This window comes from Arvicola amphibius, chromosome 2 (assembly GCF_903992535.2).
Source record: "Arvicola amphibius chromosome 2, mArvAmp1.2, whole genome shotgun sequence".
NCBI lineage: Eukaryota > Metazoa > Chordata > Mammalia > Rodentia > Cricetidae > Arvicola > Arvicola amphibius.
In genome coordinates, this window is record NC_052048.2 from 127,151,380 (window position 1) to 127,169,659 (window position 18,280).

Consider the following 18,280-nt stretch of genomic DNA (forward strand, 5'->3'; position numbering starts at 1 on the left):
AAAAGGATGACCACAGGAACCTCTCTAACAGACATTTACTTACCTTCTGCTGCTGCTTCTGTGGCCAAAGATACTGCTATACTACTTCTCACTACTCCAGTTCCTGAGGTTTATCTATCTAGGGCTTTCACCTGTTCTCCTACATCTGTTTTGCCTAAGGAACACAGAGACGATGATGTTATACTGTATCAGGAATAGAAGTTAACTCTTTTAGGCAAAACCAGAAAGAATAATACAATAATGTGCTAAAAGGAATTTGCTATTTTATGAACACAGATAAAAATAGTTTATCTGCTTTACAAAGTAATATTAAAGATATAGATACAGAATACAGGATTTACAAAAAAAAAACTTCTTGGATAAATTTTTCTTAATATTTCCCTTAGCAAAAACTGTAAACTTGTTAGAAAGAAACTAATATTTCTTAAAGTGTCAAGTAGTAATATAGAAAAAGGTATTGTAAAACAAAGCACACAGCTGGAAAACATTTTATTTTCTACTTCATATAACAGTGTTCAAGACCACATGACTTCAAAGGTCTCTTTCCCGCAACTTTTATGATTTAAAGGTACCACTTAAAAATATTTACTGATGCTATAAATATTATTTTTCCTATATATTAATGATTTTAATGAATGCCATATTAATTAGATCTCTTGCTCCTTTGGTCAAAAAGATAAACAGAACTTTAAAATCAAATGTTTAGATATTCAAAACTGTTTTTTAAGAGCATATACACACAAACCAAATCTATACTGCAACTATTATTTCAAAAATTACACACAATTTAAAAACAAATTTTAAGTTTTAAATAAAAAACATTAATGGCCAAATAAAGGAAAGTTTAAGCATCAGATTTAGTATCTTAATTTTTAGGCTATTCAGAAATATAATTTGTGAATAAGAATTATTTCATAAATATATATGTATAAATATAAATAGGTATCTACAGGATCTGTGGTGCAGGAGAAAATTCTTCAAAGAAAAAAACTGCACTTTTAGATTTTCGGATGTTATCAATTCACACTTCAAGTGAGATACAATTTCCCATCCAGTTGCTTTTGGCACAAGTGTTCAGGTGAATACTGACACAATCTGAACAAACACAACACTTTTTATTTATTCGCGGAATATGAAGAACCAAACAGAATTCAGAATTCTGACCAAAGAATCCCAGATAACTGCAATTACTTAAATACAAAAAATATTGTTTTAAAAAGACTTTAAACCTGCCTTTCTATCTGGAATGTATAAAATTTTACTAGTTATGTTTTCTCCAACCCCTTCAGCAAGAATTCCCAGCTCAATACAAATGTAACACCATCTTTTTCAACTCATGTACAACTTGGATCACACCCCAGTATATAAGGACAAAAAATAAATGTACAATAAAAAGATTGGATAAATGAGGAGAGGCTTTTTGGTCTTGAATTCTTCACCCACAAGTAATGAAGCAGCACTGTAGGCAGCCCAAAACACACCAAAGAGCTTAAAGAAGAAAGAAAACAGCAGCATATTAGCAAATCAATCAACATTTTACTATCACAGAAAACAGTTACAATGTTTAAAAAAGTAATCCACCAAGTGAGACTTTTTAAGAATATTCTCTCTTGCTCTTTCCTTAACTTCTGTAATTAAAAAAGAAAAGAAACCTAGTTATAAAAATCATTTGTACCTTCTATACAAAGAGATACTTCCAGTCAGGCATAGCGGCACTCAACATAAATTCAAGGTCAGCTTGGACTACACAGTGAGTTCATGGCCAGCTGTGGCTATAGTGTCAGACTGTCTCAAAATAAAAACAAAACCAGCAGCAAACTGAAATATAAAACACACACACACACACACACACACACACACGACTTTTACAAAGTCAAAGCTGTAAAATACAACACACACACACTTTTTAAAAAAGTCATACCCATGTGACTTGGATGCAATGTGCCCACTCATGCAGCACACAAATAAATGAAACATACTACGTAGACCAAGCTGGCCCCAAACTCAGAGACTGAATGACAGCTTTCCTGAATGCTAGGATTAAAGGGCTATGCCACCATGCCCAGATTAAACTGAAGAGTTTCTAAGACAAAAATATCTAGTGTTCAGTCTTTTAATCAAGCAGCCCTAGTGATTATGATCAAGTTATTTTTTATTTGTTGAGAAATGGTTTCTTCAGTGTCCCACTGTCCTAGAATTACTTCTTCGGCTCAGGCTTGCTTTTGAACCCACAACACACTTGCCTTAGCCACCTGAGAGGTAAGGAGTATAAACTCCCAGAGTCACCACAGCCTGCTGATGATCTGGCAACTTTTGAAAACACAATTATTTATGCCAAACTGCTGAATAATTTGATACCTGAAAGAGGACTCACAACTCAAGTTCAAACTATATGCGCTATTATTACCACTCTCTTCCTAGGAATAGGAAGAGGCACCAGGGTTTGGTGAAAAGGAGGAGCACCAGGCTGTACTTTCATTAAGATGAACTTCAAACTGCTCAGGTATCTGAGAGTAACTCTGAATTTCTGGTCCTCTTGTCTTTATCTTCCAAGTAGTGGGATTAAGGTGTGTGCCACCACACCTAGTTTCAGTGGAATTTTCAATAAGTGCCCCCAAATCTGTTACATGAATTAATATTTAATAGTACTGAGATGAAATACTAAAAAATTTTAAAGTATGATTATATTATCCTGAAATTTTATTTGGTCTCCAGTCTTCCCAAGATGCCTACAGATTTCATAATTTCTGGTGACAGCAGGTGGGGAGGGGGAATCAGAAGAAACCACATTGGTAAAAAAGTCTCTGTTCCCAAATACCACTGTCTCAGGAAGTTTTAGGTTATGATATTCTTTTTTTAAATTTTTTAAAGTATTTTATTTATTTGTTTTATACACACACACACACACACACACACACACACACACACACACACGCACAGTATTCTGCCGGCATGTCTGCAGGCAGGTCAGAAGAGAGCACCAGATGTCATTACAGATGGTTGTGAGCCACCATGTGGTTACTGGGAATTGAACTCAGGACCTCTGGAAGAGCAGCCAGTGCTCTTAACCTTAACCGCTGAGCCATCTCTCCAGCCCAGGTTATGTTATTCTTATCCATAGGACCAGCATACTTTCATACAGAAAACAGCTGTATAATTCATACTATATAAATAACTTACTTTTATAAGTGTAGACACCATTTCAAAAGATCCGACCACCAAAAGTATAGGGGCTATTACAATGAGAGGAAGTAATGAATATCCTATCACTCCAAGAACTTGGCCATATGCAACCTGTGAATTTTAAAAAATTTAAATAAACATCATAGGAATCAGGATACTTAGGCACTTTTCAATATCATTCTTTGTTGTACTGACATAAATAAAAGAATTAGGAAATCATAAAGTATCATGCCCAACATATTTTAAATTATCACCTCCTTTTATATATTCCAGGGCCAAATATATCACTGTATTTTCAATATGCTTCAGTTTCCTGATATTCAAACCCACATATGCAGCTCTTGTCTCTAGCTCGAGGATTATGTCTAGCCACTTACAGTATAGATCATTATACTGTGTACATAAAGTTATTCTTAAACCAGGCGGTGGTAGCACACGCCTTTAATCCCAGCACTTGGGAGGCAGAGACAGGTGAATCTCTGTCTCTGAGTTCAAGGCCAGCCTGGTCTACAAGGTGAATTCCAGGACAGCTAACGCTGTTACATAGAGAAACCCTGTCTCGCTTCCCTTGGAAGTGGAGTTCAGAAGGCTGTGAGCCATTATCATGTGCTCTTAACCACCGAGCCATATCTCCAGCTTCCCTCCCCTTTTCTGAGACAAGGTCTTATACAACTCAGGATGACTTCAAACTCACTATGTAGCCAAGAACAACACAGAACTCCTGATCTTTCTGCTTCAATCGTAGTGTTGACATTATGGGTTTGACCTACAATGCCTAGCATTTCTGCTGGGGGAATGTGGTAAGAAAACAAGATTTCACCATGTAGCCCAAGCTGGCTTCAAACTTGATCCTTTGCCACAGCCTTTCCAGTGCCAGGATTACAGGTGTGGGACAGTATACTTGGCTCAAAGACCATTTTAAAATATCACAATCACCATCTTCAGATTAAAAAGCCAAGATCCAAAGAAGTCATGTGTGGTAAAGAGAGACAGAAAGAAGGGCAACTAGTAGACAGTGAACAGAAACTTATCATAACAATTAAAAAAATTTTTTTTACTAATGTGTATGTTCGTGGGTGTATGTATATGTGCTGATGGAGGTCAGAACAAGGCATTAGATCCCCTGGAACTAGAGTGATAAACTGTTCTTAGATGATATGCCAGAGTTGGGAACTGAACTCAGTGCTCTGTAAGAGCAACAAGTGCTCTTAAGTGCTGAACCCTCTCTTTGGCCCATATTTTCACTTTTGACAGTGGTAGGAATTTAACCCAGGTCTTCAGATTTTAGCTACACCACAGCCTTCAAGTAAACATTTCAGCAAAGCAGTCAAACATATTTTCTCTCATTCAAGGACTAATCAAGCCCTACCAGTAATACTAAAGTTCCAAGATTGCCATGTTCAGGGTACGAATAATGTTTTCTTGTTTCTTGAGACAGCATCCATCCACATAGCCCTGGCTCTCCTGGAACTTACCATGTACACAAGGCTCAGTGGTTAAGAGCACTGCCTGATCTTCCTAAAGGTCCTGAGTTCAATTCCCAGCAACCACATGGTGGCTCACAACCATCTGTAATGAGATCTGGTGCCCTCTTGAGGAAAAGACATGGTCAATCATCCTCATCAACTTAGACCATGAAACCCAATATGGACAAGTTTAACAGAACTGCCATATACGGGTTGCCCATGCATGCTTCAGCATTGCCAGGGATAAATTTCATTTTTTTTCCTCTTCAAGAACAAGTGCTCTTAACCACTGAGCTAACTCTTCAGCTCCCCGATTAATTTTTAATGACAATTTTATGTATATGGATAAAAATTCCTAACTAGAACAAACTTTTCTTTTTGAGACAGTTTCGGAGCCTGTTCTGGAACTCACTTTATAGACAATGCTGGCCTCAAACTCAGAGAACTGCCTGCCTCTGCCTCTTGAGTACTGGGATTAAAGGCGTGTAGCACTACCACCACCTGGCCTGGAACAAACTTTTAAGAAACTATTACTTCCTGAGTTTTGTAGTATCTAGGAACAATATCTACATTCACCTGAAAAGTTATCGATAATACCCTATTTTCCAGCTGTTTAGCCATGTGAAGCCTTGCTTTCTTCATATAATTTAACTAAAGCTAGACATCATAAGGCATTGATGAAGAAAGTCAGTCAGTCTTAAAGGCTAGCTTCCAAGAAGCCACATGTCAAAATTACTCTTCTAACAATCCTGTTTTGGAAAGATATAATAGCCTTCAGCTATACGAGACTCTGATGCAAAAAAACAAAAACCCACTCTATTTCCAATTAGGGCAATTTCTGATTAACATAAGGGAATCTCTACGGCAACTGAGAACCGGTGTGAAACCTGTTGCCAACTCTATGCTTCTGTGAAGAGATATATAGCTGTATATTTAATAGGTAGGAAGCGATCTCTCCTCTTCATTCCTTGCATTTATTGAGTAGATTTAATATCTATATCAACCATCTGAATGGAACTAGTATAAAGATAATTTCCAGGACAAGAACCATTTATTATTATAGTAGGGCATGGTGGCATACACCTTTAATTTCAGCACTCAGGGACAGAGGCAGGTGGAATTCTGTTGAGTTTGAGGCCAGCTTGGTCTACAAAGTGAATTCCAAGACAGCCAGAGCTATGTAGACAGATCCTGTATCAAAAAATAAAAACAATAACCAAAGATTCATTTATTAGCCAGGTATGGCAGGTCACACCTGTTTGAGGCCAGTTTGGTCTACACAGCAGTTCTAGGTTAGTCAAGGCCACAAACTGACACTATCTCACAAACAAACAAACAGATAAATAGGCTGGAGGGAGGGCTCAGTGGTCATAAGCATGTACTTCTTTTGCAGTACACCTAAGTTCAGTTCCCAATACCTGCCCAACTCTAGCTCAACAAGGTCTGATGACCTTATCCCTACCTTTTTACCTCAACCCTTAGGGAGCAGAAGCAGGCAGATATTTGCGAGTTCAAGGCTAGTCTGGTCTACACAGTGAGTTCCAGGCTAGCTAGGGCTCTAAAGTGAGACTGTCTAGAAAACAAAACAAAAACAAACACTAAAGAAGCTATCTTTCAAAATGAAGTACTTACTTCTCCACCAAGAACTCTAGCCAGTAAGAAAATTGTCAGTGAACCAAATATCCAAATGGTTATAATCCATGAGACCACCTTAAAGAGGGAAAAAAAAAATCATTAACTAAAGAAAAGACTAATAAACTACTAAGCTTTCAGAAATTCAACTTTGTACAACTTATGACAGTTTAGGAAGCCCCATTTCAGGTCAGAGGTCCTGTTAGTACTCAAGTACATTTCCAAAACTTACAAATATAAGGTTTAACACAAACTCAGAACCAAACTGAAAGTTTCAACTACTTATAGAAACTTCAGTATTTCAAGAACATGCTAAAAGATTTGGGGTGGGGGGTTGGTTTTTTGAGACAAGGTTTTTCTGTTTTACAGCCTTTAGAAACTCTGTCTCTAATCCAAAAAGAAAAAAAAAGCAGAAACATAAGCATATATAAAGAAACACAAACAGTGCCTAGATCTTAATTTCCTTCATTTTGAGTAAGTTCTCACAGTGTAGTGCATGCTGGCTTCAAACTCACTGTGTAGCTCAGGATGCGCTCACACTTACAGAAGTCTTCCTGCCTCAACCACCCACTACACCCAGCTTACAGATTTTGGTTCCTAACAGTCCCTCATGAGAACTGAGCCTTTATAAGTGTACTGTCTGCTTCCCAGGCAGAGAATACCTGTGGGGTTAGAAGAAAGGTATACTCAAAAAGTTATATGGAGGTGGGAAGCAGCTCAGCTGAGAAAGCGCTTGTATACTTGAATCCTCATTCTGAGGATTCCTGGAGGTTGGACTGCCATTTAGGTAGTAGCCAGTGGCTGGCTGTTATTCTTTTCTGACCTTCAGGTTCAACCCTAATATCTGTCTCTGGGTTTTTATTACAAACATAAGAATGAGGCTTTTATTCTCAGGACCCACACAAAAAGCTAGGTGAAGTGGCATACACTTGTAATACCAGCACTGAAGAAATGGAGACAGAACTTAGCCTAACCGGCAAGCCCCAGGTCTAATGTAGACGTTGTCTCAGAAATTAAAGTTCTGAAGAACAACCATCATACACACTCATCTATGCACACACATACACATACGAGTTAAGGATTCAAAGGTCAAAGAAAACCTGAAGATGTTCCCAATGGCTAATAAGTAGGAACAAACTGAACAATTAAAATAGACGGTAATATTGGGTTAAGTTTAGAGAACAAAATATACAATATCCTGATGTAAATAACTGAGTACTTAAGTAACAGAAAAGAAGAGTGAAGTTCTTAGAAAACACTAATAAACAGAGATGAAATGAAGGAAACAGGGTAATCATCATTCATTGAATACTACAGTACTAATCAGGCAAAAAATTTATTGGGCTCAAGTTTGATGAGAAACAAGGTATTTACATAAGTGCAAAGTATCTCTAGAACATATTAATAATAAAGAACAAGTTAAACTGGTGGCACATACCTATATCTTAATACTCAGGAATCTGGGGCAGGAGGATCACAAGATCAAGGCCTGCCTAGGCTACAGAGTGAGTCCCAAAACAAAAGTAAAAACAAATTAGCAAGACTATGTCTCAGGAAAAAAAAAACCTGGATATATTCAGCTCAGAGATAAAGAACTTGCTTAGCAGGCCTGTTTGCTTTTTTATGGCTGTGATAAGCAGCATGACCAAATGCAACCTGTTTTTCTTTCTTTTTTTGCTTTTTTGAGACAAGGTCTCACTATGTATCCCTGGCTGTCCTACTATCCTGGAACTTGTTATATATAGATCATCAGACCAGTCTCAAACTCACAGAGACCTACTTGATGGTTCTGCCTCCCAAGCTAGGATTAATGCATGCCCCACAACACCTGGCCTAATAGCATCATATGACAAGACAATTCAAAATCATCTAGGAAAGTTGGACACTGGTGGAGCACGCTTTTAACACCAGCGTTCGGGAGGCAGAAGCAAGTGGATGTCTATAAGTTTGAGGCAGCCTGGTCTACAAAGCTAGTTCTAGGACAGCTAAGGTTATGCAGAGAAACCCTGTCTCGAAAAAACAAAACAAAACTAAACTAAAAAAACAACCCCCCACCCCCAAATAACAACAAAATCACCTAGGAGACAGACCTCGGGTAGGAGTTTCTAAGTCTGGTTAGTGGATGTGGGTAGATCTACCCTCATGAAAGGAAATGGAAGAGGCGAGCTTCTCCCACAATATCCTCCCCACCATAAACTGTGAACAAAAATACATCCTTCTTTAATGTGCTTCTGCCATTAAAGTCATAGCAACAAGTAACATAACTAATAGATGGCCAAAAAATGGCTCTGTTGTACGAACACGTCACTCTTCCAAGACCCAAATTTAACTGCCAGCACTCACACTGCGTATGATTTCAACTCCTGTAGAATTCAATACCTCTGAGTTTCCCAGGTACCAGCACTCCATGCACACAACACACCTCTTCCCCACTACACACACACATATTTGAAACAGGACCTTGCTATGTAGACCACGCTGTCCTTGAACTCACAGAAATCACCTGCTTCTGCCTAACATATACACATAATTAATAACAGTAAAATTAATCACAAAAAAAAAATAAAATGTGGAAAACCTGGGGCTAGAGAGACAGCTTAGTCGTTAAGAGTACTTGTTGCTTTTGCAAGGGACCGAGGTGACTCTTAGTACCCACAGGATGACTAAGAACCACACATAAGCCTAGCTCCAAAGGTCCAACAGACATGCACACAGCACACACATTTGCATATAGGCAAAACATACATATAAAGTAAAATAAAAATCTAAAATAAAATGTAGATAAGCTGAGAAAGAATTAATCCAAGGTACTCCATTAAGAAACAATTTTAGAAATGAACAAGTGAGAAAAAAATAGGCAAACGTAAACTATCTCTCAAATGTGTTTTTACAGTAAATATTTGACATTTAATTTTTGAAGGTCATAAAAAGATCTAACATTTGTATAAAACGAGGCATACTCACCCTGAACTGTCCATAGAGTGATATCATTGAAAAGACAAGGACAACAGCCAGTGGCCCCCAAAAGTCAGGATTGTCTCGCACTACTTGTCTATTAAAACCAAGCGATGGCATTGGCATCAAAACACATCGGATTTTGTAGTAAATATCTTTTAGATCAATGTCCAATTCTTCCCTATAAATTTAAAATAAGATTCTTAAAAAACATGTAATTTTGAACAGTAAAACAGGTTTAAAATAACTTTAAACTTAAAATAGATAATATGATACCCACAGGTCAACATCTGCATGTGAAGTTTTAGACTGATTTCATGAGAAAATATCTATCATGCTCACAGTTTCTGGGGTTTTGAAATTGTAGTAGGTGTGAAGGGAAACAAAGTGCTTCCAAGATCTGCCTCTGTTTCAGTACTGGGATAAAGGTGTGTGCCACCTTGCCTGGCCCATAATTATGTTTTAGACCTGAGTTTCAGCCTTAACCTTGCTGAACCTTGCTTTTTTAGATGACACTGACTATTTGGGATAGCTGGTAAACAAGATAAATAATGTAGAACATATCTATTTATATGTGTGTTTAAGACAAAGATAGCTTTTTGTTTTTATTTTCAAAGTGGTCACTCTTGCCGGGCAATGGTGGTGCACACCTTTAATCCACTCGGTAGGAAGAGGCAGGTGGATTTCTGTGAGTTTGAGGCCAGCCTGGTCTACAAGAGTTCCAGAACAGGTCCCAAAGAAACACAGAGAAACCCTGTCTCGAAAAACACAACAAAACAAAATAAACAAACAAAAAGTGGTCACTGTCTCTCTTGAGAGGGGGTTTCATTAAGTATCCTTGCTGGCCTGGAACTCAAAAAGACCACCTGTCCTTGTCTCCAGAGTGTTGGGATTAAAGGCATGCCAGCATAGTGGATCTTGCTCTTTCTTCTCAAGATCACTTAAAACGCGTGAGTGTGAATGTTTGAGCACAGGCAGGTCTACGTGTGGGTGCCAGTGCACAAACTGTACACACTGAGGCCAGAAGGTGCAGAGTGCGCTACTCTATCTATCTCCATGTAGTCCTTTTAAGATAGGGTCTCTGCCTGAACCTGGGCTCAGGTTTTCTTGGCTAAACTCCTGATTCTTATGTATCTACCTCTCAAATACTGAGATTACAAATATATAGTACAAAGCCCAGCTTCCAGCTTTAAAAAATTATATATACATACGTGTATATATATGTATGTATGTATATATGTGCATATATATATACACACACACACATACACAGTTTTCCTTTTTTGAGACAGAGTTTCTCTGTAAAACAGTATTGGCTGTCAGGGAACTTGCTTTCCTGGCCTCGAACTCACAGAGATCCACCTGCCTCTGCCCTGAGTACTTGTGATTAAAGGTGTGTGCCACCACCTGGCCAGCTTTAAAACTTTTAAGAGTTTTTTTTTTAAACAAATATTTTATCTGCAGGTATGCCTGTGTAATACATGCATGCCTGATGCCCTCAGAAGTCAGAAGAGGAAATCAGATCCCTTGGAACTGGAGTTACAAGCAGTTGTGAGCCACCATGTGGATTCTGGGAACAGAAACCCAGTCCCTGTAGAGCAGCCATGCCATTTCTCCAGTTCCCATTTAAAAACTCCTGACACCCACAGCCAAAAGGCTAAGAGCATTCTTTCCTCATCACTTCAGATGCTAGTGCTAGTGAAACTAAAACCTGCTTTTTTTTTTTTTTGGTTTTTCGAGACAGGGTTTCTCTGCAGTTTTAGAGCCTGTCCTGGAGCTAGCTTTTAAAGACTCTGTGTGTGTGTGTGTGTGTCTGTGTGTGTGTGTGTTTATATAAGCAAATGCCATGCATATACAGGCGCCCACAAAGGCCAGAAGACTGGTCAGATCCCCACAGGCTGGAGCTACAGGCAGCTGTGTTGCCTCAGATGGATGATGGTGGCACTAAAACTCAAGTTCTCCGAAAGAGCAGGAAGTACTCATAACTACTGAGCCATCTCTCTAGGCCCTGCTACTGTTTTTCACCTAAACGGTTAAAATTTTCCTCATCTGACTTTAAAAATATAAAAGAACATAAGCATCCTACAGAATAGGTCCTAAAGATCACAAAAGACACATCCCTTCACGTACAAAAGTGGCTTGTTATCTTCAGGGTCCTCATCTTCAACTTCCAGAAGCCAGCCATACCCTCTTTGTCTCAGAAATGCAGTAGCTGTAGATTCTTTGATAAAATCTCCACCTCCACCGAGATTTAATTTGACATCTGGGGCTGCTATAGAACCACTGAGATCTTAGGAGAGAAGACAAAACTGTGAACCAGAGAGAAATATGTGAACATGAACCAAAATGTACATATATCCAAATAATTATACTTTGTCAATCCTTTGGATATTTGCTATTCCATATAATCTTCAAATTTCATCAGACAGACATTGTGCCACTTTTTATTTTACAATTAGAAACAACAGCAACAACAACAACAACAAAACCGAACTGGTGGAAGACAAGGCAGGTACAATGGTACAGGCCTGTCATCCTAGTGCTCAGGAGGTGAAAGACCAGGCTGGCCTCGAATTCAGTACATAGACAAAGATGATCTTCAACTTCTGGCATTCCTGCTTCCACCTCCCAATGCTAGGATGAGTCACCAGAAGAACGCCTTTATACGGGGCTGGAGATTCGACTCAGAGGCTCCTGCCTACTACCAGCTAAGTTCCTCCTCACCCCTATACCATACTTTCTAGAGCAGGTATCATCTACCTCTTTCCTATCAGTCCATTATCTGAGAGGCTACATTTTGTAAAATGATCACCTCCTTAAGATTTTCCTGACTTTTGTTGATCTGGAATTCTCCTTCATCTGTCTCAGCCTCTCAAGAGCAGGGATTACAGACGTGATCCACCTGGCCTGGCTTTCTCTGATCTACGTAGGGATAATTTTCCTTTTAATCTTTTATTAAATTCTAAGACAGCGCTTCTCAAAAATGCTAAGATGCTTATGAATTACCCAGGGATCCTGATAAATATAAATCCAGACTAAGGAAGATTATACCCATGTGTCAGGTAATATTAATTCTGCTGGCCTGCAGCATAACCAGATACAGAATTATTTATTTGTTCGACATAAAATAGTAACACCTAGCTACTCTGGAGACCGAGGCAAGATGTGAGATTCAAGGCAATACTGGCTACATACTGAGTTTACGGCCAGCCTGAGTAACTTAGTATGTCTGGGCTTAAAGGGGTGCGCCACCACCACCTGGCTCCAAAATAATTTCTAAAGGAGAAAACAAAACATAGTCAAAGAAATCAGATTTCAAAGAAAATCCATGTTCATCTCCAGACTGAAATTTTTCTTTCTTCTTTGTTGAGACAAGGTCCTGGTGAGCCTGGAACTTGGTATGTATGTAGTCCAGGCTGGCCTCAAACTCAGCGATCTACCAGCCTCTGTCTTCCAAGCGTGGGGATCATTGAGATTCACTACCCAACACACCCTAGTCTCTTACACTGTATTTCTAAAGCAAAATCAGCTTGTTTTTTCATGCTGGGCAGTTAAATCTAGTCCCTGGAAAGTAAACAAAATTAAAGCAAACCCCCAAAATTACTAGCAGATAAAGAGTCAGGTTACAAGGAGTTGAACGAAGTGGGAAAGGGAATCCCATGAAGCATAAAAATCTTCCCTGCACCAGTAGTTGATCAAAACAATACAAGCCAAGACTGTAGAGGCTGTTGGGGACACTGAGTTGAATTCCTGAAGTTTCAAATGCTCCTAAATCCAGTGTTCTGAATATTGTGGTCAAACACTACAAACTGGACACAGGGATCTGAGCTAGAAAACAAATCCAAAAAAACCACAACTCCTTTGAAGGAAGTTCTCCTTAAGCTGCCAAAGGTAACCTCAGGAGAAAGAAAGAAAAAAACAAACAAAAAGCTTTTCTGTTAATAGCAGAGGAACACAGCCCCACTTTGTTCTCATTCTTTGATCCTTCACTCTTTTGAGCAACTGCGGAGTGGAGCATTTCGGAAAGAAAACCCTGACCGACCGGCGGGTCATTGGTCACCCCGCCCGTCGCCAGAGGGGGTGGCCCAGCGGCGGAGCCCGCGCCCCGCACCCTCCCGAGTCGTCTGCGGCCTCGGGGGAAGGCCCAGCGTGCACAGGGGCGGAGTCCCCACTCGGCCATCCCTGCTCCGGAGCCCCGTCCGGCCCGCTCTCACCTTCCGCGTCCGCCGAGGAGACGAAGGTGAAGTCCCCGTTGGCGGGCGCATAGGCCGGGGGCGGGCCCGGAGGCTGCATCCCGCCGGCCTCGGAGCCCACGGCGGTGCTGGGGCGCGGCAGGGCCCGGGTCCTCGCACGGTGACGACCGTGCTAGCGGGCGGCCTGCGAGCCGGGAGGCGCGGGCTGGGACGAGGGCGGAGACGCGCGAGCCAGGCCACTCGGCTGCTCCCGACGAGGTCGCACCGGAGACCGGCCGGTGGCGAGCGCCCAAGCACCACGACGCCGGCGCCCTGACAGGACCATAACAGTGACAGCGCCGCCGGGATTGGCTGTTTGTAATCTGCTCTCCCATTGGCTCCCGGGGGAAGGTTCTGATTGGCCCTTCCTGTTGTTGATTGCGGAAACCAACCCTGTACCGGAAGTTACCTCGGGAAATCTCTGTCCCGCCCTAAGCTGTTTGTTTAAATGGTTCACTCTCTCTTTCTCTCTTTTTAGTTCCTTCAGTTTTTATAAACGCATTCTTTTCCTTGTAGTTAACCAGATTTGAGAGGTTAGTCGTATGGCTCACGCTTGTAGTCCCTGCGCGGTGAAGACTGAGGCAGTAGAAACATTGGTGGTTACAGGCCAGGTTTGGCTACAAAGTGAGACCCCCGCCTGCGCCACCGCCGCCAGGCTGAGACCCCCATCTAAAACCAAAACAAACTCACAAAACCACTTAAGTTTCAAGACTTCAATCCCTCATCTCTGACCCCAAGATTCTGTTACCTTTACTCGTTAGTTGTGTAGAATATTGACAAAGTTACATGTCCTTTCAAAGACAATCTCCTCACCTTTAACACAAAGAGGCTGGGTGACAAAATGGGCACAGTAAGGCTGTAAATCGCCACCTACAGACTAGATAGAGTCTAGCCGAATTCATTTATGAGGAAGGCGGCAGGCCAGAGAGAAGAAATTAGGACAACGCGTAAGTCCCCTTGCTTCTCACCTAGTGCTCACTTCATCTGTTGGCTGATAAACCTCCCAAAGTTTACAAACACCTAAAGTTTTTATTTTTAAAGACTCTGTGTGTGTGTGTGTGTGTGTGTGTGTGTGGTGCCTGATTGCACCACATGTGTGCAGGTGCCTGCAGAAGCCACAAGAGGGCGTCAGATCCCCTAGAACTGGTATTAAAGCAGATTTGCACCTCCTGAGAGGGTACTGGGAAACCAAACGCAAATAGCTACACAGGAAGCAAGTGTACTTAACCTCTGAGTCATCTTTCTAGCCCCTCATCTATGTTTATAATCTTAAAATGTATTTTAATCATTTTAATTGTGTGTGTGTGTGTGTGTGTGTGTGTGTGTGTGGTGCCTGATTGCACCACATGTGTGCGGGTGCCTGCAGAAGCCACAAGAGGGCGTCAGATCCCCTAGAACTGGTATTAAAGCAGATTTGCACCTCCTGAGAGGGTACTGGGAAACCAAACGCAAATCGCTACACAGGAAGCAAGTGCACTTAACCTCTGAGTCATCTTTCTAGCCCTTCATCTATGTTTATAATCTTAAAATGTATTTTAATCATTTTAATTATGTGTGTGTGTGTGTGTGTGTGGTGTGTGTGTGTGTGTGTACACAGGAGTGCAGGCTCCTGCAAGACCACAACACAGCATCTACTTCCCTGGAAATAGTCGTGACCAGTCATGAGCAGCCTGACATGGGTGCTGGGAACAGAACTCGGAACCTCTGCAAGAGCAGTATGGGCTCTAACATACAAGCCACCTCTTTGGTCCCTACCTATGTTTTTAAATGTTCAAATTAGTCTACATAAATTTAAAATTCAAGATACATAAAAGTGGCTTCCCATTTGGGGAGTTCTGAGGGTATATTGTGAAACAGACATGGAAAGATGTACAATGAATCTATAATGTTGCAAAGGAAAGGCATACCCTGTCATTTTTTTTTTCCTGAGAAAGGGTGTCTCCCTGTAGGGAGCCTGTCCTGCCCTGGAACTCTCTTTGTAGACCAGGCTGGAATTAAAGGCATGCACCACCATGCTCAGTGGTATATTTATTTTCTTAAATATTTATTTAAAATATTTATTTAAAATATATAGTGTTCTGTCTACATGTATGCCTGCTGGTCAGGAGAGGGTGCCAAATCTTATTACAGATGGTTTTGAGTGAGCATGTGGTTGCTGGGAATTGAGCTCAGGACCTCTGGAAGAGCAAGCAGTGCTCCTAACCACTGAGCCATCTCTCCAGCCCCCCGTGGTGTATTTAAAGAAGTGGTATAATGTAGTCCAGGCAGGCCTACAAGTCCATATCTACCTGAGGTTTTCTTGAACTTCTGATCTTCCTCTTTCTGCCTTCCCAGTGAAGTCATTACAGGCATGGCCCATCATGTCTGCTTTCTGCAGTACTGGGGACCAATCTCTGTGTTTAATAAGTGCTATCCGGAAGCTGGGCGGTGGTGGCACATGCCTTTAATCCCAGCACTCGGGAGGCAGAGGTAGGTGGATCTCTGTGAGTTCAAGGCCAGCCTGGTCTACAAGAGCTAGTTCCAGGACAGGCTCCAAAGCTGCAGAGAAACCCTGTCTTGAAAAACCAAAAACCAAACAAACAAATAAATGCCATCCAAGTACTGGACCAACTTAGATACATCCTCAGCCCCCTTTATATTTCTTTCTTGGGCGTTAGAAAATGCTACGGAGTGAGGAAATAGGTGCTTGGCAGCTAGGAGAGCCTGCTGCTTTCCTACAAGACCCCAGCTCAGTTCTCTGTGAGCCAGGCAGCTCACAACCGCCTCCAGCAGGTGTAGGGGGACGGCCGCTTGTTGGTTCCTAGCTGCCCAGCTAGTTTGGCAGCAAAATAATCACACAGAAACTGTATTAATTAAATCCCTGCTTGGCCCATTAGCTCTAGCTTCTTACTGGCTAACTCTTACATCTTAATTTAACCCAACTCCATTAATCTCTGTATTGCCACGTGGCAGTGGCTTACTGGGTGAAGTTCCCAGTGTCTGTCTCTGGCGGCTGCTCCATGGTTTCCCTCTGACTCTGCCTTTTTTTTTCCCCAGCATTCAGTCCAGTCCTCCCCACCTAGCTCTGCTCTGCCCTATCCTGCTCTGCTATAGGCTCAAAGCAGTTCTTTATTCATTAACGGTAATTACAGCATACAGAAGGAAATCCCACATCACAGCAGGTCTGATACTGATGTCCTATTCAGTGCCCCTCTAACACCTGAACACATATGACATGTGTACACACACAAGAACACACACACACACACACACAAAGATCTTCTTTTAAAGCTTTGTGTCTTAGAGGTTCTATTGCTTTGGAGAAACAAAATGATCAAAGCATGTTGGGTAGGGAGGGGCTTGTTTTGCCCACACTTCTAGGTAATAGTCCATCACTGAGGGAAATCAGGGCAGGAACCTGAAGGCAGGAGCTGATGCAGAGGCCATGGAGGGGTGCTTTTATTGACTTGCTCTTCATGGTTTGCTCAACCTGATTTCTTAGAGAACCCAGGACCACCAGCCAGGAATGGCACCATCCACAATGAGCTGGAGCCGTCCCCATCAATCACTAGTTGCCTACAACCTGATATTATGGAGCCTTTCTCTTAATTGAGGTCCCCTTTCCTCAGATGCCTCTAGCCTGAATCAAGTTGACATAAAACTATCCGGCACAGTGTGGAAACAAAAGACGAGCATGTTTTCTGAGATGCAAAACTGTTGAACATACATTTAAGAATGTGGTTTTCTGCCGGGCGGTGGTGGCGCACGCCTTTAATCCCAGCACTCGGGAGGCAGAGGCAGGCAGATCTCTGTGAGTTCGAGGCCAGCCTGGTCTACAAGAGCTAGTTCCAGGACAGGCTCCAAAGCCACAGAGAAACCCTGTCTCGAAAAACCAAAAAAAAAAAAAAAAAAAAAGAATGTGGTTTTCTGGGCAGTGGTGGCGCATGCCTTCAATCCCAGCAGAGGCAGGCAGATCTCTGCCAGGTCGAGGCCAACCTGGTCTACAGAATGAGTTCTGGGACAGCCAGGGATGCACAGAGAAACCCTATCTCAAGAAACCAAAGGGGGAAAAAAGAAAGAATGTTTAGGTTGAACCTAATGTATTTATTCTTTTTGTAAAATTTATTTTATTATGTATTTAGTATTCTGCCTATATGTATCCCTACAGGCCAGAAAAGGGCACCAGATCTCATTACAGATGGTTGTGAACAACCATGTGGTTGCTGAGAATTGAACTCAGGACCTCTGGAAGAGCAGGCAGTATTCTTAACCTCTGAGCCATCTCTCCAGCCCTGCCTTAAACTTTTTTAAAATTTTATTTTATTGTATTTGTGTGTGTGTGTATGTGTGTGTGTGTGTATTTACTGACTTTTGCATGCTAGGCAAGCACTCTACCAACAGCTATAGGCCGGGCCTGAGTCTCATTTCCTTCTTTCTTTTTTAAACTGTATTTTATTTCTTTGTTTGTTTTTAGGCAGAATTTCTCTGTGTAGTTCTGGATGGTCTGGAACATTTTATGTAAATTAGGTTGGTCTGAGATAACAAAAATCCACATGCCCTTGTCTCCCAAGCACTGGAATTAAAGTTATATGCCACCATACTTGGCCCTTCATTTAAAACATCTTATTCATGTATATGTGTCCGTGTGTCTGCTATGTGTGCAGAGGTCTACAGGGGCCAGAAGAAGGCTTTGGGGGGCTTGAAGCTGAAGTTACAGGTGTCTGTAAATGTCCTGATTTGAGGGCTGGGAACTGAACTCTGGTCCTCTGGAAAAGCAGCAATGACTCTTAGCCACTGAGCTATATTTCCAGCCCATGAAGATTTGTTTGTTTA

General features: G+C 41.4%; 1 protein-coding gene across 1 annotated transcript; it reads right to left on the bottom strand.

The window, feature by feature from the left end:
• Nucleotides 1–472: 472 nt before the first annotated feature.
• On the bottom strand, nucleotides 473–13,745 carry Yipf4 (Yip1 domain family member 4). The gene is made up of 6 exons (XM_038320609.2): nucleotides 13,451–13,745; nucleotides 11,367–11,526; nucleotides 9,246–9,417; nucleotides 6,282–6,359; nucleotides 3,181–3,294; nucleotides 473–1,488 (listed from the first exon to the last, which is right to left on the bottom strand). The coding sequence occupies exons 1-6, from the start codon at nucleotides 13,527–13,529 to the stop codon at nucleotides 1,351–1,353; spliced, it is 741 nt and encodes a 246-aa protein (XP_038176537.1). The 5' UTR covers nucleotides 13,530–13,745; the 3' UTR covers nucleotides 473–1,350.
• Between the last annotated feature and the right edge of the window lie 4,535 nt (nucleotides 13,746–18,280).

Bases quoted from the DNA above. Each gene is read 5' to 3' on its own strand.
- Yipf4 (XM_038320609.2), bottom strand. From the start codon at position 13,529: ATGCAGCCTCCGGGCCCGCCCCCGGCCTATGCGCCCGCCAACGGGGAC. The intron at 3,295-6,281 runs GTAAGTACTTCA...TAAAATTCACAG, and splicing joins CTAGAGTTCTTGGTGGAGAA to GTTGCATATGGCCAAGTTCT. The intron at 1,489-3,180 runs GTAAGTTATTTA...TTCTTCTTTAAG, and splicing joins TGGTGTCTACACTTATAAAA to CTCTTTGGTGTGTTTTGGGC.